Source organism: Pinus tabuliformis, chromosome 4_2 (assembly GCF_031772625.1).
Source record: "Pinus tabuliformis cultivar Carrire ecotype Pingquan chromosome 4_2, CPIR1, whole genome shotgun sequence".
In the NCBI taxonomy this organism is placed as follows: domain Eukaryota; kingdom Viridiplantae; phylum Streptophyta; class Pinopsida; order Pinales; family Pinaceae; genus Pinus; species Pinus tabuliformis.
The window spans coordinates 1,097,880,546-1,097,905,758 of record NC_142304.1 but is presented as its reverse complement, the minus strand read 5'-3'; the positions used below and the strand labels follow the sequence as shown (position 1 = coordinate 1,097,905,758).

The 25,213-nt window shown below is 37.3% G+C and overlaps 1 protein-coding gene across 5 annotated transcripts in view; it reads right to left on the bottom strand.

The window, feature by feature from the left end:
• The window catches only part of LOC149173493 (uncharacterized), a 155,010-nt gene that overhangs the window by 58,657 nt on the left and 71,140 nt on the right, over positions 1 to 25,213 (bottom strand). For 4 of the 5 annotated variants that reach the window (XM_089424623.1, XM_089424622.1, XM_089424621.1 and 1 more), the window contains exon 6: positions 15,945 to 16,178. The exons of the other annotated variant lie outside the window; for it this stretch is intronic. In XM_089424623.1, the coding sequence (XP_089280749.1) occupies positions 16,068 to 16,178 (111 nt within the window). In that variant the 3' untranslated portion in view covers positions 15,945 to 16,067. Of the gene's footprint in view, positions 1 to 15,944; positions 16,179 to 25,213 lie in introns of those variants that run through there. 5 annotated transcript variants of the gene reach the window in all.

Here is a 25,213-nt window from a genome sequence, read left to right as displayed (position 1 = left end):
GTTGAGTAGGATAAGAGTTAGGGAAAGAGCTATGAAATCTCAATAGGCATGCATGGTATGGAATTAATATTAATATTACTATTAATTAATACATAAATATAATAAATATATTTTAAAGTATTTTTCAAAGGCATTTACAATTGTACAACACCGAAGTCTCGAAAACAAAACACAATTTCACTTTTAAACTATTCCTCACAGATTAGACCTTCAACAAATTTCCCAAGAAAAAATTTCTCAAGCTCATTTGTGAGCAAAAAATTCTTAAATTTCACACAGTAAAAAGTGGTGGAAAATATTCTTTCCAATGCCTTCAATAGTTCGGGGCCAGTTGTGGGTTGAAAACATATCAAGCTTCAAAATCTCGAAAATATTAACAAAAAACCTACCAAATTCTCAGCCATAAAGCAAATTACTGTTAAGAAAAAATAGAAATTTCTCGCCAAGAAAAATTTCGACAAAGAATAATTCAAAGGGTGGAAAATATTCTTTACAGGTCCTTCCAGACGTCAGGACCAACTAATGCTTCAAAACATACCGAGCTTAAAAATCTAAAAAATATTAACCAAAAACCTACCAAATTCCCACCCATAAAGCAAATTACTATTCAGAAAAAGCTGAAAATTCTTGACAAAGAATACTTCAAAGGAAATTTATACACTTGATTTAAAACTTTGATGTACCAGTAAATAAAAAAAGCAGTGCACCTGCAGGGACCATCCACATTTAACCCCAACCATAACCTGCAAGATATATATCACCACGTTTAAATCTTAACCATTATCATTATCATTATGAATAAATAGACAAAATAATAACTAAAGAATCTCTTGCAAAATGAAGAGCATTCGACCTCACAAATAAAAACAATAGCTCCACCTAAAAAATCAAATTGATAGCTCAACTTCTCATTGATTTTTTGCAAAATTTAGAAAAGAAAAGAAAAAGCCAAACTGACAAAGAAACTTGCATTTTTTTTTTTTTTTCATCTAGAGCCAAATAATTGTACAAGGAATGCATGATTAGGCCACGGAAAAGTGCCATCAACCACGTGGCGAAAACGCACAGGCGTTCTATACGACAGGCAAGGATGACTAAACGCCACACATTTCGAATGAAACCCAAAGACCGTTGTTTGAAATATATTATTAAAATATTTATTAAACCCTTTTGTAATGCACAAGATGAAGTGGGCCAATGAAATCACAGTAGTCAAAAACTCAATTAGATGAAGAATATTATGCTAATATTTAAAAGTTTATTTGGTATCAGTAGAATGTATTTCATACTTATTTAATGCAAATTGAATAAATTTTAAAGTTAGTACAATTATATACTTACATAAATTTTAAAGTTATTAAAGATGTAGTCAGTAGAAGAAATAAGATGTAGTAAGTAGAAGGAGATAAAATGCAAAAAGATATCAATTTAAGTTATATATGTATGTTTTTTTTGGAGAGGGGTGGGAAAATAATTGAAAAAAGGTTTGATAATTGATTTCCCATTTTTATTATTTCAAAGTATTTCAATGTTTTTATTATTTCAAAGTATTTCAATGTTTTATGTTTATATAGTAGTGATAAAAGTTTTTCAATTTTATTTACTTAAAAATATATACAATTGTATGAATTTTAAGGGTAGTAAAGATATATAATAAATAGAAGAAAATAGTTAAAATAGTTTTGGTAAACTTAATTTGGTGGTGGTAAATTGATAATTTATAGTTTTTCTTATAATATTCATATGTAATCTAGTTCATTTCAAAAGTTAAAATTTTTATTGCAATGTGCATTTAAACCAAAAATAATAATTTACTCTTCTAAATTGATTTAAAATATTAATAATAATAAATATATAAATAATAAATTATTTAAAGTATAATGTTAATATACTATTAATATTTATGTATTATTATTGTTTTATTCATCTTTATATTATTTTTATTTTACAAACAAGGAAATAGGATATATACCTAGGTTGCACATCTTAAATTCTTCGGAAATTCTTTTGAAAACCATCACCCAAATGAGTTTTTGTTGAGATAAGTTAATAGAAATATAATTTTGAGGTTAAGTGGTTAGGTTGATTCAAACTACCCAGATATAGGTATATTCAAATAATGACATGGTCCCTAGTCAATAGAATAGTAACTAGCACAACCACATTAATAAATGTGGTTGATATATGCTAATATACATGTACATAAAGGAATTAATATTAATTAATATATAATTATAATAATTATATTATAAAACATTTGTCAAAGGCCTTTTACAACTGTACAACACCAAATTCTCTCATAGCAAACACACTTTCACTTTTAAACTATTCCTACTAGATTGCACATAATATAAGCACAAAGCCTTCAACAATTTTCCCAAGGCTAAATTTCTCAAGTGAATTGAAACTTCTTAAATTTCACAAAGTAAAAAGTGGTCGAAAATATTCTTTACAATGCCTTCAAGAGGGAGGGACCAGTTGTGGCTTGAAAACATATCGAGCTTCAAAATATCGAAAATATTAACATAAAAGCTACCAAATTTTCAACCCTAAAGCAAATCATTGTTAAGAAGCCTAGATTTCTTGCCATGAAATAATTAAGTAAACAATAATTCAAAGGGTGACAAATATTATTTATAATGCCTTCACGAGGTCGGGGCCAGCTATCACTTAAAAACATACAAAGCTTCAAAATATCGAAAATATTAACCAAAATCTACCAAATTCTCAGCCATAAAGAAAATTACCATTCAAAAAAATTCGAATTTTCTTTGCATGAAAGAATTCAACAAAGAATACTTCAAAGGAATTTTTTGCACTTCGTTAAAGCTTCAATGTACCAACAAATTAAAGAAAGCAATTCATCCTGTAGGAACTGCCTGCATTGAACCCCTAGTTGTGACCTGCAAGAAATGCATCGCCCTGTTTAAATATTGACCATTATCATTATCAATAAATAAACAAAATAATAACTAAAGAAACTCCTGCAAAATGAAGAGCATTTGACCTCACAAATCAAAATGATATATAGTTCCACCTTATAAATCAATCTGATAGTTCAAATTCTGATTATTTTTTGGTAGAATTTAGAAAAGAAAACGCTGTTGGAAAGGCAGAGAAGGCAAAACTCAAATTCACACACAAAACACACAAGTTGTGGCTCTCCTATTGATCATACAAAACTTGATGATTACAATGAACCTGATGAAGGGTATTCAACCTTTTCAACTAGCGATTCGCCTAAAATAACTTGACATGCGACCACTGTTATGAAACCAGCTCACAAAAAGATAGAAACGATAGATCAATGCCTTAGAAATAAGCCTCTTCGAGAGGGAAACCTCCTTTAAATTACATAAATAAACAATTCGTGGATGATACGAATGACAAGACCTCCTTTTTATATATAGGATTCTAAGTGGCCATAATATAATCAGAGCCAACATAACAATAATAATGTAAGGGCAAAATAATAACAATAGTGTGCTTCTATGGGGCACAATAATAACAATATGGGGACTATATGGGCACAACAATATAATAAGGGGGTTTTAATAATAACAATATGGGGTTACACTAGTAGTATAGGGACCTAACATGCCCCTCTCCTTCAAAAAGTGTTGTCCTCAATGCTAGAGTAGTTCTTGATGCCTCTGTATAAAATTCTTGTCCTCCCATGTGGAATCTTCAGCGGGTAAGTTCTTCCACTTGATGAGATACTCCGAAATTGATCGATTTCGTAGCTGTCGGGTTCCTGTTTCTGTGACTGCTCCAGTTTCCAATATGATTTTTCGTTCCTTGTCAAGTTCTAGCAATATTGTCTGAACTGGGATCTTCTGCAACTTTTGAATGAGTGGTCACACTTCTTCGTCCTTCTTCCATTCATCTCTTGCTTTGTTTATCCAATCTGGTTGGATAATATAAATAGCACAAAACAATGCTTCCACATCCTCATCCTTTCTTGAGAGTGCATCTGCAACAACATTTTGCTTCCCTTTTTTGTAGATGATTTCAAAGTCATAACCCAACATATTTGCGACCCATTTTTTTTGTTCTTCTAAAGATAATCTTTGTTCTAAAAAGTATTTAAGACCATCATGATCCATTTTTACCTTGAAGTGTCTTCCAATTAGGTAAGTCGTCATTTCTTAAGTGCATGTAGTATTTCCAACATTTCCTTCTCATAAATAGCTTGCTTGAGATGTAGCCATAAAAATACACAATCACCTACATCAAAACTTCTTTCACTGCGATGTTGATATGCATGTTGTTTCATTCGATTTTGCACCAAAGTGGCATTATCCTTTAAAAGTTGGAGAACTTCTTGTTGATTCTCGATGTGATCTTTCACTGCTTGAATCTTTTTCTTCTTGATATGTTCTTGTATCTTAAGAGTTTGAGGAGTGGAAATTTCTTCCAATGCATTACAAGATATGGTCAAATTCATTTCTTGATGCTCGATGTGATCTTTCACTTCTTGAACATTTTTCTTCTTGATATGTCCTTCTATATTGATAGTTTGAGGAGTGGTAATTTCGGAAATGCATTACAATATATGGTCGGGTTCATTTCTTCTTTATTGATGTGATCTTTCACTTCTTGAACCTTTTTCTTCTTGATATGTCCTTTTATCTTGAGAGTTTGAGGAGTGGTAATTCTTGCCAATGCTTTACAAGATATGGTCAGATTCATTTCTTCTTTCACTGGGGTTGGTTCCTAGTGTATATCCTCTTCTTTTGATGTTTCTTGATCATTTTCTTCATCCTCTTCATAATCTATGTAAAATAATTTCTTCTCAACACACTTATGACCTTTAGTGTATTTGCCATCACAATTGTAACAAACCCCTTTTTCTCTTTTTCCTTCCAATTGTTGTGGTGTAAACCTTGTAGGTTGAGGAAGTCTAGGATAAAAAACACTTTCATAATTATAGTTGTGAGTGGTGGGATTCCTTGTTTCCATAATTTCTCTGTCAATTTTTCTTACCAACCTGAATGCCGTCTCCAATGAATCAGGTTCCTAAAGACGAACCTCATGTTGAATGTTATCCTTTAAAGTCCCTATGAAGACATCAATCCTTTTCTTCTCTGGAATATCATTTACCCTTATACCCAATTTTTGAAAGTCCTCAATGTGCTCTGCCATTGAACCCTTTTGTTTGAGATTTATCAATTCGCTAAAGAACGTGTTTCTCTTTGTATCCTCATAATGTGCTAACATTTCCTCCGTGAAAATTGACCACGTAATAAGTGGTTTACGAGAACAAAGTCCTTTATACCATAAAAATTGATTCGGTTCTAAATATAAAGATGCAATACGTACCTTTTGTAACAACTGCAGCTCATGTAGATCAAAATATTGATCCATTTGTAGTATCCAATTTAATGGATCCTTGCCATCAAACTTCCTCATATCGCCTTTTCTTGATTTTAGGAGCTCGATATTGAAGCGAATGTAACTCTGTAATTTTAGATCTCCAAGTTTTGAAATTGCGTCCTACAGTAGCCCTCTCAGTCCTCTTTCTAATCCCACAAGTTTGATCAAGATTGGATTCTAAAAGGAAGAGTTATGTCAAATATCCCACGATAACCTGATTATAGATTAGTTTAGTAGAGAGAAATTGTATGAAGTTCCCTGTGTCACTGTTTTAATCTTAGGACCTAAAGCTGATACACAGAAAACTATAGTCTTTCCTCTTTTTGTAACTTCTTACGAAATTTCAATATGATGCTCAAATGGAAAGTTATTACGATTTTCCCAAGGTCACCTATTTGGGATGTAATTCAGGAGCCTGCAGAAACCCTAAATGTCTTGGATTGTACCTCCGAAAATATAGTGAAACAAGATCTGAAATTCAGCACTGAGCTTCACCAATATTTAATCTCAAATGGGTTTTAATTTTAGAGTCTGAACCTTCGTATAACAAAACGTATAGGGAAAATTCCATGATGGTCTGTTTGAGATGGAATTTTGGAGCTTGCAAAGACCCTAACGTCCTTAGATGATACTCTGAAACTATAAAGAAAAAATATATGAAATTTAGACCTGAGGTTCAAAACAAATTCGACTCAAATGGGTTTTTTGTTTAGCTTTTGAAACGTTGCAGAAAACAAGTGATAGAGCAAATGCCACGATGGCCTGTTTGGAGCAGTGAAACCCTAGAATCCAAAGCTCTAATACCAAATGTTATGAAACCAAATCACAAAAAGATAGAAAAGATAGATCAACACTTTATAAATAAGCCTCTTCGAGGGGGAAACCTCCTTTACATTACATAAATGAACAATTATAGGGGTCTAAGGGGTCATAATATAATCAGAGCCAACATGACAATAATAATGTAAGGGCACAATAATAACAATAGTGGGCTTCTATGGGGCACAATAATAACAATATGGGGACTACATGGGTAGAACAATATAATAAGGTGGTTGTACTAATAACAAGAAGGGGTTACACTAGTAGTATAGGGACCTAACAACCACACACTAAAATTCATCTATCACTTAACTCGACTTGAATCAACACTCAACACTCAATACTCAATTAATTGACTCTCTAATATTAGCCAACTCCTCATGCGGGAGTAATTAGCTTATTTTAAAACTCCCCCTTAATTACGATGGTTAAACTAAAACATGACTTATGACAACTCAAACATGCATGCTGGTCTATGTCTCAACTATGCTTACAACACCCAAGTTCCTTTTGTGAAACTCAAACACATATTTTGTTAATGGCTTGGTAAATATATCAATCAATTGATCATTATATTTACAAGGCTTCAAGTGAACATATCCATTGCTCACAAGTTCTCTAATAAAGTGATATCTAGTATTAATATGCTTGCTTGTTGATCCTTGTTGTTTCTTCTTGAGTCCATCAAATACTCTTCTTAACTATACTGCTTAACATGTTGCTGATGTTGTTGCTATATATTATTCTTTTGTCGATGTTAGTGTTACCATAGGTTGCTTCTTAGATGCGCATGAAACCACCCCTGAACCAAGATGGAACACATAACCAGAAGTGTTATTCCTATCATCCAAACTACTTGCAAATCACTATCTATGTATCCAATCAGATCCTTCTTCTCTATGCTTGCATACATTATGCCACAATTTCTAGTTCCTACTATTTATCTCAGAATTCCTATTCCTTCACTCCAATGTGTGCCTTTTGGAGTCTCCATAAATCTGGAAATAAAAGTGATTCCTTGCATAATATCCATTCTTGTAGATGTGAGATACATGAGGTTGCCAACCAATATTTTGAATAGAGTTGGATTGACATTTGATCCTTCTTCATCCTTGCTTAACTGTGTACCTGTTGCAACTGGTGTAGGGACAAGTTTGCAATTTTCCATTCTTTTCAACAAATCTCTAGCATATTTATTTTGACAAATAAAAGTTCCCTTTTCAGATTGTTCAACTTCTATGCCAAGAAAATATTTCATGAGACCAAGATCTATCATCTCAAATTCTTTCATCATGGATGCTTTAAATTCAACTAACTCAAAATCACCTGTAAAAATCATGTCATTAACATATAAGAAAACAATCAAAATATGTCCATGATCATTTACCTTTGTGTACAAGGTAGGCTCAATGTTGCTTCTGCAAAATCCATTCTTAATCATGTAGTTGTCGATTCTGCTATACTAAGATTTAGGCGCTTGCTTGAGTCCATAGAGCACTTTCTTCAACCTGTAAACTTTATCTTCTTGACCTTCAACTTCATATCCTGGAGGTTGTTGCACATAAGTTTCTTCTTCTAGAATTCCATTCAAGAAGGTTGATTTCAAATCCATCTGATATACTTTCCACTTGTTCTGAGTTGTTGTGGCTAGAACTGCTTTTACAATATCTAATATGGCTACCAAAGCAAACTTTTCTCCAAAATCTATTCCTAGTTGCTGCGAGAATCCTTTTTCTACAAGTCTTGCTTTAAATTTGTCAATTTCACCTTTCTCATTCAAATTTTTCTTGTACACCCACTTCACACCAATGAAATTTTTGTCCTTTGGCAATTCAACCAAATTCCATGTATCATTCTTTTCAATAGTATCAATTTCTTCATCCATGGCTTGCACCCAATTTTCATCTCTAATTTCTTGTTCAAACGAAGAAGGTTGGAATGAAAATAATGCAAAATTTGAACTAACATCCAAATCATCATAAATATATTTCAGATTTCTCATCTTTCTCTTACCATTGCTTGATTCATCACTTGATTGATTGCTAGAAGAATTTTGATTTGTTGATCTACTTGAAGATCCATGCTACTCTGAAAATATTGGAGTCCTTGTTGGTGTGTCTCTATTGGGTGCCTTCACCTGTGATTCTTGCGTCTCCTTTTCTGCTACATCATCTTCTTCCATCAATAGCATTGTGCATCAATTGATTTGTCTATATGACCATTCCATGACTCTTTTTCTTTGAACACAACATCTTTTCTAATTATAATCTTCTTGGTGATAGGGTTATACAATTTGTAAGCTTTTGATTGCTCATTATAACCAATAAATATGCATTTTTCACTTTTATCATCCAATTTTCCTCTTCGCTCCTTAGGAACATGTGCATAAGCTACACATCCAAATACTCTAAGATGAGATATGTTGCAAGACATACTAGACCATGCTTGTTTTTATACTCTGTTCATCACACTCTTTGTAGGAGATTTGTTGATCACATAAATAACACATGCAACTGCTTCTGCCCAATACTCATTATACAAGTTCCTTCCTTTCAACATGCTTCTTGCCATGTTCATAATTGTCCTATTCTTTCTCTCCGCTACACCATTCTGCTGTGGTGTGTACCTGGTTGTAAATTGTCTTCTGATTCCATGTTGTTTGCAGTAATCATGGAATGCCTTTGAATCATATTCTCCACCATGATATGAACTCAATAGCTTGATCTTTCGATCACTTTGGTTCTCTGCTAAGGCTTTGAATTCCTTGAACTTTGCAAAGTTTTCAGACTTCTGCTTCAATAAGTAAACCCAAGTCTTTTTGCTATCGTAAAAAATTAAAGTGAGGAAGTAACAACTTCCACCAATCAACTATGTCCTCATAGGTCCAGACAATTATGTATGCGCTAGCTCAAGAGGTTGCTTTGCTCTATATGCAACTCCCATTGGAAAACTTCCATGGTATTTCTTTCCCAAGATGAAACACTCACAATTTCTAGTAGGTTCTCGATGGGAGGTAATTGTTTGACCATCTTTTTTTCTGTTGCAACAATATTAAAACAGAAAAGTGAAAGTGTCCAAACTGAAAATTCCATAACCAATAATCATTAGAACATGCAACTGTAAAAGAACTGACCTAACCACTATAATTCATAACTAGAGGAAAGAGTTTGTTCCTCGTCATCTGTACCTTTGATATCAACTGCTTGCTTGGGGGCTTGTAATATATAACACACTCTTGTCCTTGAAAGATAACTTTGTATCCTTTTAGTGTCAATCGACTAACACTGATCAAATTATGTTTGAGACTAGGGACATAATATAGCTCTGAGATTGTCTTCGACTCCCCCTGCTTGGTCAGAATGTTGAACACTCCTTTTCGATCTATAGCCATAGTCTTGTCAGTCCCCAACTTTACCTCTTTCTTCACGGATTGATCCAAATTTTCAACCAAATTCTTGTTTCATGTCGTGTGGTTACTGCAACTACTATTCAATAGCCACACATTATCAGAAGGTTCATGCATGGTATGGAAAGCTAGGAACATGGAGTTAGTACACTCTGTAGTGACATTAGCTCTTTGGTTCCCTTGATCAACTATCTTCATCCTGCAATCACGGGCATAGTGACCAAATTTATTCCAATAATAACATCTCACCTTTGATTTGTCAACTTTTTTATTATTGTTGAAGCTTTTGCAATTGCTTCCACTTTCATGTTCATGATCTTCTCGACCATCTCTCTCACCACCATGTCTTCTGCTTCGTCCTTTTCCTCTTGCTCTCCTTAAGCCTCAACCTCTGTCTCTTGAAATAGAATCTTGGCTTTTGAAATCAGTCTCTAAAGTGGAATCCTTATTTATGTCTATCCTTGCCTCATGTGATAGAAGTGATCCAATCAATTCATCAACTGTCAATGATGCCAAATCCTTGGCTTCTTCTATGGCTACTACCACAACATCAAATTTGGTAGATGAAGATATGAGGACCTTCTCAACCACTGTCTGAACTTTAATCTCTTCACCATAAATTTTTAATTGATTTACAATAGTTATGACTCGATTCGTGAAAGAATCGATGTCTTCTATCTCCTTTATCTGCAGACTTTCAAAATCTCTCCTAGTATTATGCAACTTAACAATATTAACTTTGGCCATACCTTTATAGTTTGTCACCAAAGTATCCCATGCTTCATTTGTTGAAGATGTGATCATAATCGTCTAGAACACTTCTCGGTCCACTCCCTGTTGGATAAGTTGCAACGCTTGTACATTCTTCCTTTTTCCTTTTTTCAGTAGATCCCTCTTTGCGTTAGTGAGAGCTCATTCTTCTTCTTTAGTTTTAGGTTCTGAAAACCCAAACTTGACATAATCCCAAACATCATCAGCCTGCAACGTGGTCGCCATCTTAATCGCCCACACATCATAATCCTTCCCTATAAACAATGGAAACTGAAGCTGGAGATTTGAGAAAACCATCTTTCTTCAAAAAATTCTCTTTAAAAAACCTAAATATCTCCTGTTATAAGCTTTACAAAACTCCCTTTTCAAAAAAAAAAAAACCTTTCAATAAAAACTCTATGTTTTTATTTTATATTTAAAAACACCCTAAAAAGCCCTTATTAATTTTTTTATATAAAAAAATATTTTTAATTTTGTTTTATATAAAAGCACTTTATACATCACCATAAAAGCTTCAAAGGCCCACTTAACAAAAAACACACTTTAAATTTCACCCACATGACTTGTCAAACTTTAATAAAATATGTCACGTTAACGAAACCGTTAATAACAAGGCCTGCACGTAGGGGTAGTCCCTGCCTCTGATTTTTTTTTTAAATTGCTTGCTTACAAAACAAACAATCTCCTAATCTGTAATATATATTTTGTAAACAGATTAAATTCCAAAATTTGAGAGAAGTTACAATGAATTATTGCTTAAGTTTAAGGAAATTGGCTAAATATTTTGGAGCATTAAAATTATTGGAATTAGCCTATCGCGAAAGGCTAGTATATCTTTATCACCGCTTTGGAAACTTTTTTTTTTCTATGTAAAACTATATCTATTATATTAACAGGGAGATAGTGAATTTACATCATGACCAAAGTCAAGCACTCTGCTCCTGTAGGAGGCAGTTCTGTCCAAAACAAGCATATTTGAAAATTGTCTAATTTTTTTTCCCACGCAGGGGAACGATCTCTGAAACACATGACAATTCAAAAACTCAAAAAATAAAGCTGAGGGATACCAAAGATCCCAGAACCAAGTCGCCTTACAACCGTGCCCAGTGGTGAGGGGCATCCTACCAGAAAAAGAAGCGCGGGTGGAATTGCTATTCATTAATGGGCTCTTCTATGATTCGACACCAGCCCATATTAGGTAGTTCTTCTGTCTGAGTCACATTCTGAGCTTTAGGACCCGGATCTACCATCATCGCCTCTTGTGCTCTGCCCCCTTGTTCATTTGTTTCGTGCTGAGGGGCATTTTCCGCAGCCAGCTGAAATGATGAAGAGGGATCCGGGATTGCCCTTGAGTTCCCTGCCTGAGTCCTTAAATCATCAGCTTGACTTTCCTCCTGAAAGACCACTGTAAAATAGGCTGTGATCGTGGACCTGTTTAGAGCGTTGTCAAAGGTAAATATGGCGGAGCCAGAGGTAGGGATAGGTCTGGGCTGAGAGCTAGAGATACGAGATCTTCCTCTTCTGCTGCGAGAAGAAAGCCCGCGCCTCCCTCATAAGTCGTTGGAGGATGATTCAGTTGGGGCCCTTCTCGGCTGCCCCTTGCAGCTACCCATTCTTGGTCTCAGTCGAGGCATCCTGCAATTGACGATGGCCCAGGTCCGGGGGTGTGGCCGCAGAGCAATATCTTGGCTACTGCGATGCCTACTTGCTGAGCCTCCCTTGCCGAGTATTGACCCTTCCCTTTGGTATGCCAAATCCCTACGCGTGTGCAAGACCCAAGAACAAACAAAGAGATCAGTTGCCAAGAAATGTGAATGAGAGGGCCAGTTTGCAATACCTGAGCGATACTCGGGGAGAAGAATAACCAGCCTCGTGGGGTAGGCCAAGACCATCAGCGCCGGGTTCCAATTCTCCTCATTCTCCCTGAAGTTCTTTACATGATTGAAGGTATGCTGGCGGAGTGACAGAGCCAATGAATTGTCCAACCCCCCCGGCCTTTCTCTGGCTTTAACGTTCCCTGCCCTGTCTCGGGAGTCTCCTCCCATTACTGCTCACTTGATGGCTCGTGCTCTCCGCTGCATGCTGGTGCGTGCGAGACTTAAATCCTTCACTGCAGACCTGGTGTTCCAGCTGAGCGGATGGCCTTGCGTATCCTGATGACCGCTCAAGCGATTATGCCGTGCGCCAAGTGCCACGACTACTCCATGGTTCTTGTACTGGTCGGGAAAGTGGCATCCTGCCCTGCCCAACCCCTGTCTCGTCAACTTATATCTCATTGCAATCACCCGCATCTGGGGCACCGCTTTGGAAACTTAATGTCACTTATTAAATTAGATTTGAAAGGATGTAGAAAACTAAGAAGTATTCAAGAAAGTCAGGTTGCTTAAGTTTAAAAGAACTACGAGTTGGTTCTGCAAACCTATACTTTATCAGAGATCTTTCATTAGCCATGTGTAGCAATTTAGAAAAGTTTCCAGAGAAATTAATGGAATTTACCTATCACATTCTAAAAATTATTATAAAACTGCAATTAAGTCTGCATGAGATGCTCAATCTTCAATAAATTCTGGAGCATGTTGTTGAGCGTTTGCTTTTGATGAAATGTGAGACTCATGAAGGATTTCAAAGTTTATTGAAGAATTCATAAGTTTATTGAAGAATTCATTCTTTGACTCACAGAAGGGTTCACTTGCTCTGACGCACAAAGCAACAATGGCAGAAATACTCATAATGCAAATAATAGTAGTATAACACTTTTAGAACACTATGTCTGTATATGTCAACAAATCTCTCCATTAGAATTGAGGAATAAACTCGAGGTTAAAAGTTCCAAAGAAGCTGGAGAAGACTATGCAGAACCATATTCTGAAACATGCTCTAAAAATCCTTCGTCAAAACATAGGCACTTCACTCAATAAATGAGGTTCTGAGGTTCAAATTTCTATAGATGACTATATTTCTAAAGATAGTTATTTAGATCAAATGCATGTAATGTTGTTGTCCTTAATGGGTACTGTGACAACATTGAGGATACTAATTCTATCCAAATTTTTGAAAATGAACCCATAATAAATGCGGTAGAAACAAAAGAAAAAATTATAACTAACCATGAGGACAAAAAAATAATGATTCTTCTCATGCATAATCAGAAATATGTTGGAAGTGATGTCAAATGCATGTAATTGTTGTTGTCCTTAATGCGGACTGTGACAACATTGAGGATACTAATTCTATCCAAATTTCTGAAAATGAGTGATGTCAAATGCATGTAATTGTTGTTGTCCTTAATGCGGACTGTGACAACATTGAGGATACTAATTCTATCCAAATTTCTGAAAATGAGTCCATAATACATGCGGTAGATAGAAACACAAGAAAAAATTATAACTAACCATGAGGACCAAAAAAAATAATGAGTCTTCTCATGCATAATTAGAAATCTGTTGGATGTGATGTCAATATCTATTGGAAGTGATGTCAATAGGAAAGATGGAAAATAAAAAGAAAATGATACATCTATCAGGAATTTAGACTCATCTTCTAATGGATTAGATACTTCTCTACTCAATCAACTTTCACCCTCTATTTATTCCCATAAACACCACAAGTAGCAGCAATTTACTCCAATTGAATCAGAGCTAGTTGTATACTCCACATCACAATCATAAGTATCAGGGTCTCGCTCACCAAGAAGGTCAAACTCTGGATCACGATCTTGAAAGACAGAAAATGGGTCTTGATTTGGAGTTGTTGGCCTTTAGGTGCGCTTATGCATCTGGATCTACTCCAGCTGCAATGTGAAAGAATGCTTATATATGGATCTACTCATGCTGCAATGTGAAAGTCTTCTTTTATATGGATTAGTATATGAATCTCTAACTTGATCAAAAGAATTCATAAGAGATGGTCATGACCTGCATAAGTTGTTGGTGTTCATTTTTTTTAATATATGTAAATAAAAAAAATTAATTAAAATAAATATAATAATTAATAAATCATTTTAAATGAAATAATTTAAAATAAAATATAAAAGGAACATGTACCGACTCTCCATGACTTTGTTTTCAACCACACCCTGTTTTATTAATTGCTTCTGTATGCCTCCATTGTTGCCCAGTTGTTGTCCAGATGTCTATGTGCATGTTTCCACTATGCCGATCTGTGACATCATGAATCATAGCACAGAGAAAATATGAAGACACAGAGAGAAAATAGCAATTCGTTGTTCAGAACGCAAGGAAACAAAGTATACAATGGCACTGAAATGGTTGCATTATCTAATTTTATTCGAGGAAAATGTCTCCCTTTGAATCCTCACTCCAAAATGTTGAGCGACAAAGCCTCAATCTACAGTATCAGATGACGGTTCGCAACAGATTGCTTATTTTTCTTGAAGAGGCAGTGGGAAGTAGTTAAAATGGTCCAATAGTAAGTACCCCATTTTTCTCTTGATATTTTTCTTTTCTAGAAAATAAAATAATGTTGTAAGCTAGTTTTTTTTAACAACCACACAAGTTTTCCTTACATCATGACTATATATAGTTGCTAAGTTCAAGTATCTGAAATGTATTACTTATAAAATTTGTATATTGAATTGCTGTGTGATGTACAAGTATAGTATCAATTATTAATTATTTTCTTTGTGAAACAAGGAATCAAATAAAAGATTGTTGGCATTGGGACCAAAGAAAAATAAAACGTGAATGAAAAAGAGGGAAACCTGTGTATAAAAAAAAGCTAGCGGCATTCATAGTTTCTCTTAAAAAACCATGCTTTCTCTTAAAAAAAAGCTAGCGGCATTCATGGTTTCTCTCAAAAAAAACCAACCGAAGCAACCCTGTAAACCTAATAGAGACACGAGAATGCCGTTCTTAGACATTTCATAATCTATTTTAACAGTCAGTAGGCTGCCTCGAGTAGGCTGTCTCAAGTAATCAATGTTACATTGAACTTTAAGTCCCTGGAAAAGCCCCTCAAGTTACCAGATATCTTGTAACCCTTGTTCGTAGAGTAATTGCTTCACTTTTGAACAAAATAAAAATAATTCTTTAATTTCTTCCATGACTATTTTGAGGCTGGATACACTACTTTCTTTCTAAATTTTGGTTACAAATGGACGTCCAAACATGCTCATTTTTTAAAATGTTTAGTGACCATCAAATTGTTTCCATAAATTCATAAAAAGAAGAAATATTAACAAATACTTTGTGAGATTTCAAGGGATGAAAGAAGGCAACCTACTTGTTTCTTGCAAACTGGTAAATCTTGGCGGTTTTAGATAAAATGATGAGGGCAACTTCAGAATCAAAGAGAACCAAAAGCTTGATTAATTTCTTGAGCAGTCCTCTCTTGTGTTGGAGAAGGAATCACCTCGACTATTAGGGTTTTGGATGCATTTCAGCTCCAACTTCTTTCCCATTTTGAATAGTCTGTAGAACCTAGAAACATATACTAGTACAGTTTTGAGTTTTTTCCTGTATTTGGATATTTTGAAACAAACTTGACCCTTGGGTGACATCTGGGCGTGGGCGTGGGAGACACTCCTCCTCCTCCTGTACTTTCTTAGGTCTACAACAGGTCCCATACCTGCTTCTGTCTACCAGCATGGGCGTCGGCGAGGACGACACTCCTCCTTCTCATGTACCTGCTTCTATCTACCATAATGGGCGTGGTAGCATGTACCTGCTTCTATTTACCAGCCTGGGCGTGGGCTACCAGCATGGGTGTGTGGGCTACTAGCATGGGCGTGGTAGATGCTCCTTCTCCTCCTGTACCTGCTTTTGTATACCAGCAGGTCGCGTACCTGCCCATCCATCCCATTAAAACCAAAAAATAAGTTTACACACAGAGGACTGCGAAGAAGCCACATGTCCATCACTACATGTGGAGGCCCCAACACACAGAGGCAGAAGATTGTTGTGGCATCGAAAGTAGACGATTGTGGTGGCATCAATGTATTGATGGAAGCATGCACATAATTAAACAATGACTTTGCCTAAATAATTTAGGCACAACATTAAACAATGACTTTGGATAAATAAGCCAAGCATAAACATTAAACAATAAGGCAGTGACTAATAAGTGAGCCCTGCAATAAGAGGTCTTTTTTTCAGCAAAAAACTTTGCTTAAAATTTTAGATGGATAACAATGAGCACAGTAAAATTTTGGATAAACCATAATAACACTATTAAAGCATTGGTCAACAATTAAATTAATGCTAAGTCAATGATCTGTCGATCGCTATAGTCCTGCTCAAGGCAGGGACTAATAAGCCATTTTTTAAACTACCCACATGAGATGCGAAAATTAAAGTAGTCCACGTGAGTCATAAAACCTTTGACTTCAGAACTTTTTAAAGAATATTTGATATGAAATGTGACTAACAACCTGTTCCATTGAGACAACAACTTTAATCACTAATGCTTTGAAACGTCATGGAACTCGCGTTCCGTGAAAGGTGCTTGCTGACACTCTTATGCATTATAACACCGTGTGTATAACTTACAAAGTGTGTTATAGTGTTAACTACAGGAAAAAATATATTGCTCTCCTCTCATACGGAATGTTGCTAATCCATTCTCCATGGCTCTTTGTAACTTTGTTTCGATATCAATTTGTTGGAAAGGCAGAGGAGGAAAAACTCAAATTCACACACAAAACACACGAGTTGGGACTCTTTTATTGATCACACATAACTTGATGATTACGACGAACCTAGTGAAGGGTATTTAACATTTTTCAACTAACAATTCCCCTAAAATAACTTGATATGCAACCACATACTAAAAGTCGTCTATCATTTAACTCTAATTGACTCAACACTCAACACTCATTTAACCAACTCTCTAATTTTAGTGAACTCCTCATGCATGACTAATTAGCTTATTTTAACAAAGCAAAACCAACAAACAAACTTGCATTTTCTGCATCGAGAACCAAATAATTGTATGAGGAATGCACGATCGGGCCACAGAAAAGTGTCATCAACCACGTGGGGAAAATTCCCAAGTAGTTTGTTGAAATGAAGGGATGAAATACAATGGAAAAGGACAACTAAAAGATGGGCATCTGGAATGAAACATACATACTATCATTCCAAATATATTATTGAAATACTTTTGTAACACACAAGACGAAGTGGGTCAGTGAAATCATAGCCATTAAAATCCAGTCCATTCATTAAGAAAAATAAAGATCTCACTAACCACTTCCACCATGGTTTGAAATAGGTACACCTATTGACGTAATTAAATCTATTCTTTCTCATTAATCAACATTTACGTTTTGTCAATTGGATTGGTTTTAAAAGAACGAGGTTCAAAATTGGGCACTTCGGGTGGCTCGGGGGCCTAATGACTCAGTCGATAATCATGGTGAAAATTGTGAACTGCTAATTGAAGTTTGATACGTTAGTTTACATTTTGTCAACGAGATCGGACTAAAGCATAAATCAAGTAACGAGTTTTAACCGATGGCCAATCAACAATAACCGGACACAGGATTTCAAGATTCCAAAGACTAGTTAAAGAATAATGTTAGCATAATTTTTATTTTTTGGTAAAGTTGAGTCGATTTGTACCAATATCTCTTCGACAATTATACATTCAAGATTATTCTTGTGAATACAAAATAAATTTAGGTTGATTTTTATGGATATATATATAATTATAATTAATTTTAAATATATAAATAAATAAGTGATATTTTATTTAATAATAAGAGTTTAACTTTAATGTCCAGTAGTGTTGTGGGGAAAAGTATCCGACTCGAAATGACCCTATCCCTACTCTAAGGGTGATAGTTCCTTAGCAACAACTGAAAGTAAAGCTTTGATATTTTTCCTTTATGAAAGTACAGAGAAAGAAGAAAAGATTGACCAACCGATGTCTTTCGCTTTTGTCGATCCTGTCTTCTCTCTTTGCCTCCTGTTCCCCAGCTCCTTGCTCCCTTTGCCGGCCCAGCTACACAAAGATCCTGCAAAAACAAGAGAGGGAAACTACAAGAAACATGTACTCATAACTGATGCATGGATTAGAATGAATCAAATATACAGATAAAAACAATACATCATTGCAATACAAGTATATAGGAGAACATCAGAGCTTTATTGATAGAAGAAAAAAGTTCTGAGAAGGTTACAACCATAAATGGCTCCAATCCAGCAGCACCTCCCCAGCAGCAAGAAATCTCCTCTTCCCCTCTATAAAAGCAATTACCCAATAGCTCTAACTGTAAACCAACAACACTTCCTTGCTTTGCACAAAATTCCAGCCTCCCTAGACCTCATAGAAGAGCTCTATATATAGGAGATTTGGAGAAAGGATGAGTCAGCTTGAGACTGACCTAAAGCTGCCTTGTGTCCTCTCCCTCTTCAGTTAAACTTCAGTTCTTGAGTCCACTTGGAGATCCTTGCTTCCACATGGAGATCAAGTACCTCTTACTCATCATAGGGCGAATTCCTTGAACCAAGTGTCAGTTTGGAAGCTTCCTAGGCAGTTGACACCTTGCAGAATGACTGTGCCACTTGGCCAATCTCGCCCAGCGCAGGTAGCCTTCATTGGTTTTGACTTTCAGTGCAGGTACAAGGAGGAGCAGTTGACATTCAGCGCAGATGCTCAGTGGAGCAGCTGACATGATCCAAAAATAGCCTGTTTTTGAGTGTTTTCAGGTGGAGAACTGATAGGGAGTGCTGTGGTTTGCTGACCTTGTTCCTCTAGGGGTAAGAACAACATGTTTAGGGACTGAGGATCCCTGTAATTATTGACATTTCATGCTCCATGCTGTGAGGCACAAAAATGTCTATAACAGTTGCCCCCTAAAGTATGAGGTCGTTTATCGGGTGAAATGCTTTATCCAGAGGGTCCGAAGTTCATTCAAGTGCTGAGAGGTGCCCTGTAATACAATACAATACAATACATTATTTTTCATTCTGCTTTCATGATCTAGCTGAGGCGGGCATTCCCATGCTCAGCTTTATAAATACATTTTGGTACATAGAACAGACGATCGTCTGATGGTAGACTGATAATTCTCTGCTGAAATTATCATCCTTTGAATAGGATGATCATCTGCTGCAATGATGTACATGACAAATGCTTTTATATTTCCTGAATATATATCGCAGCCCGGATGGATGAAACTAGATCCGGGGTCTTCAAACTCGTTCGATCTTCACTGTAAGTACAAGTCGATCCATGTGAGAATTTCGCTGAAGTCGAACATGGAAAGACATCGCTTGATTACCGGTCAATGATGAAAACCGTTAACAAGCGCGAGAGGAATCACCGATAATGATAATGACCCTCAAGGTACTCCAGTACAATTCACGTGGCATGAATAAAGGACTTGGCGTCGAACGCCACGCAAAATCTTCTGGTCGAAGGTCATTGATGTATACCTGTCACCGGAAGTGAGAAACTTGCCATTGAGGCATGCAAGCTTCAAAGTACTGATGGGGTTGTTCCTAGATCAACTTCTTGGATAATGAGCTGAAGTCGACAAGAAGCGATCCGTCAAAGGAGGGCCTTAATGAATCCCACATCAATGACACGGAACGGAGCTAATGATTTTAATGGAGGTGAAAACAAACTGTGACATATGATTCAGGGTGGTGATCATGAATGGATGAAGGATAATGTATGGCGGTGGATGGGACACGGTTGACACTTTCAGAATGACCTCTCTTGAACATATAACGACACTGATGCGATGGATCGGTAGCATTACCCCAAAATGTGGATGGTTTGGCGAAGACCATGGTGATGAGACCGGTGAACGAAACAACCCAACCCGATGTGGTACGGAAGAAAAGTGTCATGTTCAAGAGCGACTTGCTACCATTAAGCTTTGATGTTCTCCCAATTTTTCCCCAGTCATTTCTGACCAGTACCTCTTTATTTTTGTCAAGCTTGAGGAGGATAACATATGCTTGTTCTATAACCTGCCCTTCGGGCAAGCCCATCGCTATGATTTAACGAGCTTAGCGATAGGGAAACTCGTTCTCGCCTAAAGACAAGTTTGTCGCTATTTAATCATTTTAACGAGTCTAACGACAAGGAAAACTCGGTCCTTTTCATTTTTAGAGACTCTGAAAAGGTACAGAAAGTTAACTCCATAATTCCTTTTCCGTCATCTAACCCCTTAAGTCCGAAAAAGTATAAAACAATACAGAAGGGATGGGTGTTCGGTACTTTTAACGAGCCGAACAAGACAAGCGCTCGATCTTTTTGTGTAATAATCCCTCAGGTCCAAAAAGATTAAAGTCTAAAAGAGGGATAGCTCTTCCGGTCTCTTTAACGAGCTGGAAGGCCAGAACTCGGCAAACTTTTCATATTTTACGAGTCAGAAAAGAGCTCAAAGATGACTCGTCTTTTGAGGAACGAGTGATAAACAGGGATAGCAACTGATTCCAGGTACAAATTGGAATTTTCCAATCACGGCAGTGTCACAAGGATGGCTAGGTGAAATCACTCTTCGCAGATGTTCCTCAAAATGGGTAAACACACAAATGGAAGTGAATGATCGGCCAAATGATGGTGGAGGTGACGGTGCACAAACACGACCAAGGCTTTTATGGCTGATGAATTTACGATCTCAGAAGGTTATTTACCGGGATAGGTTCTTTTTTTAGATAAAAATGAGCTTAAACTCTGGAGGGAACATTGCTCACTGCTTTTATTTATTTTTTAACGAGCATGAAGACCGCGTTAAAACTGCTCGGATCTTGCGTTTATTTTTTAACGAGCATGAACCATGTGCTAAAACTGCTCGGAATACCAGTCATAAAATAAGAATGCCTCCTCTAAGGTTCCATTTTTTATAGAGCTTGCGCCTTACCAAAGCTATGCTCCAACTCATCCTTCCTTTATGTAAGTTCGGAAAACAGTTAATCTTAAAACCAGATAAATAACCGCCCCTAGCTTACACTCCAAAAGGTTTGCATGCCCCCAGGTATAGGATAGAATTTCGAGGCTGCCCCTCTTCTCCCCCACTTCTGCTCTTCTTTGGGTGTTCCCAGCTACTTGTCACCTTGCTAATCTAATGTTTAACGATACTAGTCTTCTCGTTATTTTAAGGGGTCTTACGCGGTACTTGTCTTCTCGTCGGCCCAACTTTTAACGAACAGCTGTTTGTGACAAGAGAAGAACACTTCTCAAAGACAAAACATTGGTGATATTGAAGGAGGCTTGCCTCTTTCTTATTATCCAAAGACGGTTCTATTTGCTGCCGCAAATCAATCTCTTTCTTTGGCGATGTCTATCATTAGGTTACTCAAAGATGGTTACCTTATGTCACAACAATAGAATCTCTTTCTTTGGAGGCTGCCCCTACTTATCCTTCAAAACATTTGTTTTAATGGGTGAGGCTTGCTTTTCCCCAAAGATGGTTACTGCTTGTCGCAATAAGGGAATTCCTACTTGGGCATTGCCCACTTCTTTAGACAAAGGTGAATGACTCTTTCGTCAAACACATAACTTTAACAAAAGAATACTATTCCAGAACAACCCCTCTTCCATCCACGGACGGGGTACGGACTAGTCATATTCTTCTGCGGAAATTCTACCTTATACCCAGGGTTTCTTCTGCCCGAAGCAGACCAGGGTGCATGCCCCCTGGGTTCCAGTCTTTCTTTCCGAATCACTCGCACTCATCGGGAAGGAGGACTGGGGGTGGAGGCATATCTTGAGTGAGCAGACCATTTAGGATTGGTATTTGACTATTTGCGATGCGAGATCCCGGAAATGAAAGTTGGTCTACGAGCTTGACCATCCTTCCTTCGTGTGGAAAACACATTACTCTAAAGAGTGAGGAGACTATCGCTCCCATGCAATAAATATAGTCACGTCCAAGGAGTAGGTTATAATCCAAGGGTCCTTGGACGACCATCACGTTCAAATTAACGGTCTTCCCTTTCAATGTAACAGGCACATTGGGGAGGATTCCTAATGGTCGACTGGTTCCTTTATCAAAACCTGAGAGATTTCTTAACTCAGGTAAAAGCGCCGGGGAACCCAGTGCTTTCCAAGCAACAGAGGAAAGGATACTCACAGACGCCCCTTCATCAATGATAGTACCAGCCATAATAATTCTATAGATCTGGACAATGATTCTGAATGGTATACTGGCTGGTAACCGGGGTCTGCCTAGTTGATCCCAATCAAAGGATACAACCAGGTTGCTTGGTGGTGGGACCAAATATACGGCCAGGTATGACCCTGATGATGTTCCTTCCTGCGATAAAGGAATGGGCGCATTGCCCTAACGCTCATCAGAGTCGGTGCTGATGAAAAGAACCTGGATGGTGTCATCCTTATTCTCTTCAGTGAGGGCGTCGCTTGAAGATGACTCTTCGGTGACGGTGTCATTCGAAGATGAAACTTCTGAAGGTAGAACCGGGTCAACTGCCATATCGACCTTTGGAATTTCGTCCGGTCTAGATTCAGTAGGTTCATTTTCAATGACTGATGCTTCAGCCGACCACTTGAGCGGGCCAGCTGTATTTTCAACCAACGAAGGACGTGGCACGAGTTTTTTGTATCCAGGAGGAAGTTTTACCGGTGAAACCGGACGATCTTCCAAAACTCTCTTCGCTTCGTCTAAGAAGGGACAACGGTGGATGGCATGACTGCCTTCACACAACTTACAGGGGAATCTTACTCCCCCTTTTTGTCTTGATCCTTCACTTTCGCTGGTTGACGGAAAGAAATCAACCTGATTGTCAGAGGTTGATGCCCCCGAATTGTGCAGACGAGGGGACCAGTCCCTTAGTATCCGGGGAATACAGGGACAATCTCTGTGGAAATGGTCTCCTCTACATATGACACATGGCGATTTAGGCCCGGTCTGTGCAGTGGGTGGGTTTTTGTCAGATGTCTTTTGTTTGCCCCCAGTCGCCTTAGGCTCCTTCTTCTTCTTTTCTTTCTTCTTCTTTTCCTTCTTCTCCTTGGGAGGCTGACTTTTGCCGGCTCTACCTTGCGGAGACGAAGGATCGGAGGAAGAACTTTTGGAAGTAGAAGGCTCGTGGGCAGCTCTAGACTGATCTAACTGTTGACTCGATTGATTAGGAACCATGGTGGCCTGAACTACATTGGTTGAGAACAGCCAAACTGGCAGGCCTATTGTCAGTCCTGGAAGCGACAATGTGGGCATATGGGGCGCACCAACTTCTCCCCAAGAGGAGAAAGGACTAGGACTTCCATCTTGTGGATTTTCTTGGTTGGGGCGTTCCATGTTCTCAACTTACAGATCAACGCGGGAATAAGAGGTGATTATGTTCCGTTTAAAATGAATTTTATAACGACGCTTTATTAGACACAACTTTGCTTTTTCATGTTTTAAGAGTCGAGAAAAAGCTAAAGATGACTCTAGTCGCCTTCGATGTATTAACGAGCCCGAAGTGACAAATGCTCAGTTGGACTTTTTCAGTTATAGAGTTTGAAAAAGGCCAAAAGAAACTACTCTGGAGATCTAGGCAGAGGATGTGCCAAACCTTTCGCGAAACCACAGAATACGTTTTACGGTACGGGTGGTCGATCTTCGTGAATGCTGTGTTCACTGCATCGCGATCAGTAGGGCGGCCGACACGGCTTCCTAAGGATAAAGGCTTTATTCCTATAGGGGTCTCCCAATATACTCGACGGTACGCGGGAGCACAAGTCCGTATTGATACTTATCGCTTCACCGTGGAGGAATCACCCAACCACTCAACGCTAAGATATCACGTTTAACGACGCCGGAACACGTCTCTAGCTTAGACCTCTACGTGTTTGCGTTATGTTTCAATGCGTTGTTATGTAAATTCAATTCATTTTAATGTTGATATTGCTTAGCAGTTTGCCTTTAAGGATCACCACGAGATGTATATATACAACTTCCTAAATGCAATCTAAGATGAGAAGCAAAACTTTTCAATCTTTCAACTTTGAAAACCTTAATCTACTGAGGGAAAAGAAAGACATCAACTTTTCACACAGATCATAGAACACACACTAAATGCACTTTTTCCTAAATCAACATGCAAACTGTCAATAATGCACATGCACAATGCAGATATTTCTTTTCTTTTTCCTTAATGTTGATGTAAGACAAAAAGGAAACTGTTGTATAACTTCGAATCTAATTTCAAGCGAAAGTAAACAAGCTTGTCCAAAATCAAAAGACACCTTAAGATCGACTTGTTTCAACACTGGAAATGTATAGATTCAAACCATAAAATGAAAAACAAACTAACTCAAACAGCCATGAACAGTAATAAAACTAGCTCTTAAGATCACAAAGACACTTTTACAGTTCAAGATCTAAGAGGCCACAGCTATACTGGTTTGCTTTTCACAATGGGAAACTGTAACTGAAACAAGAAATACTGAAAGAAAAATCATAGTTTCATCACACAACTGAGGCGGAATAATGTCAAGGAAAGTTGGTTTACAGCAAGTACAAATGACAAGCAATCAGCAGCAAAATAACAGTGAAAACAGGGCCAAGACTCAGTGGGAAACCTCAGGAAGACATAGCCTAACTGGTTCAGCGCAAGCTCTGGTCTGTCAAACTAACTCTCAGCGCAGTTCCCGAAGGGAGTACCTGCGCTGAAATGTAGACTGCCTGTGGACAGCCTGCACTGAGACACGAGAGTTGCGTTTACAAGGGTTTCCGGGTCATAAAAACCTCAAAAATTCACTGTTTTTGCTGAAATAAAAAGCTATAGTTCAAGTACAAGCTAAGGGATGATCAAGAGGATGAAAAGCTATCACAAAGAGCACAAGAGTCCTTGTGGATCAGCTCTTCAAATCATAAACTTGCTCAGAAACTGAGCCAGAGCAGCTGCCCTCTACTTTGCA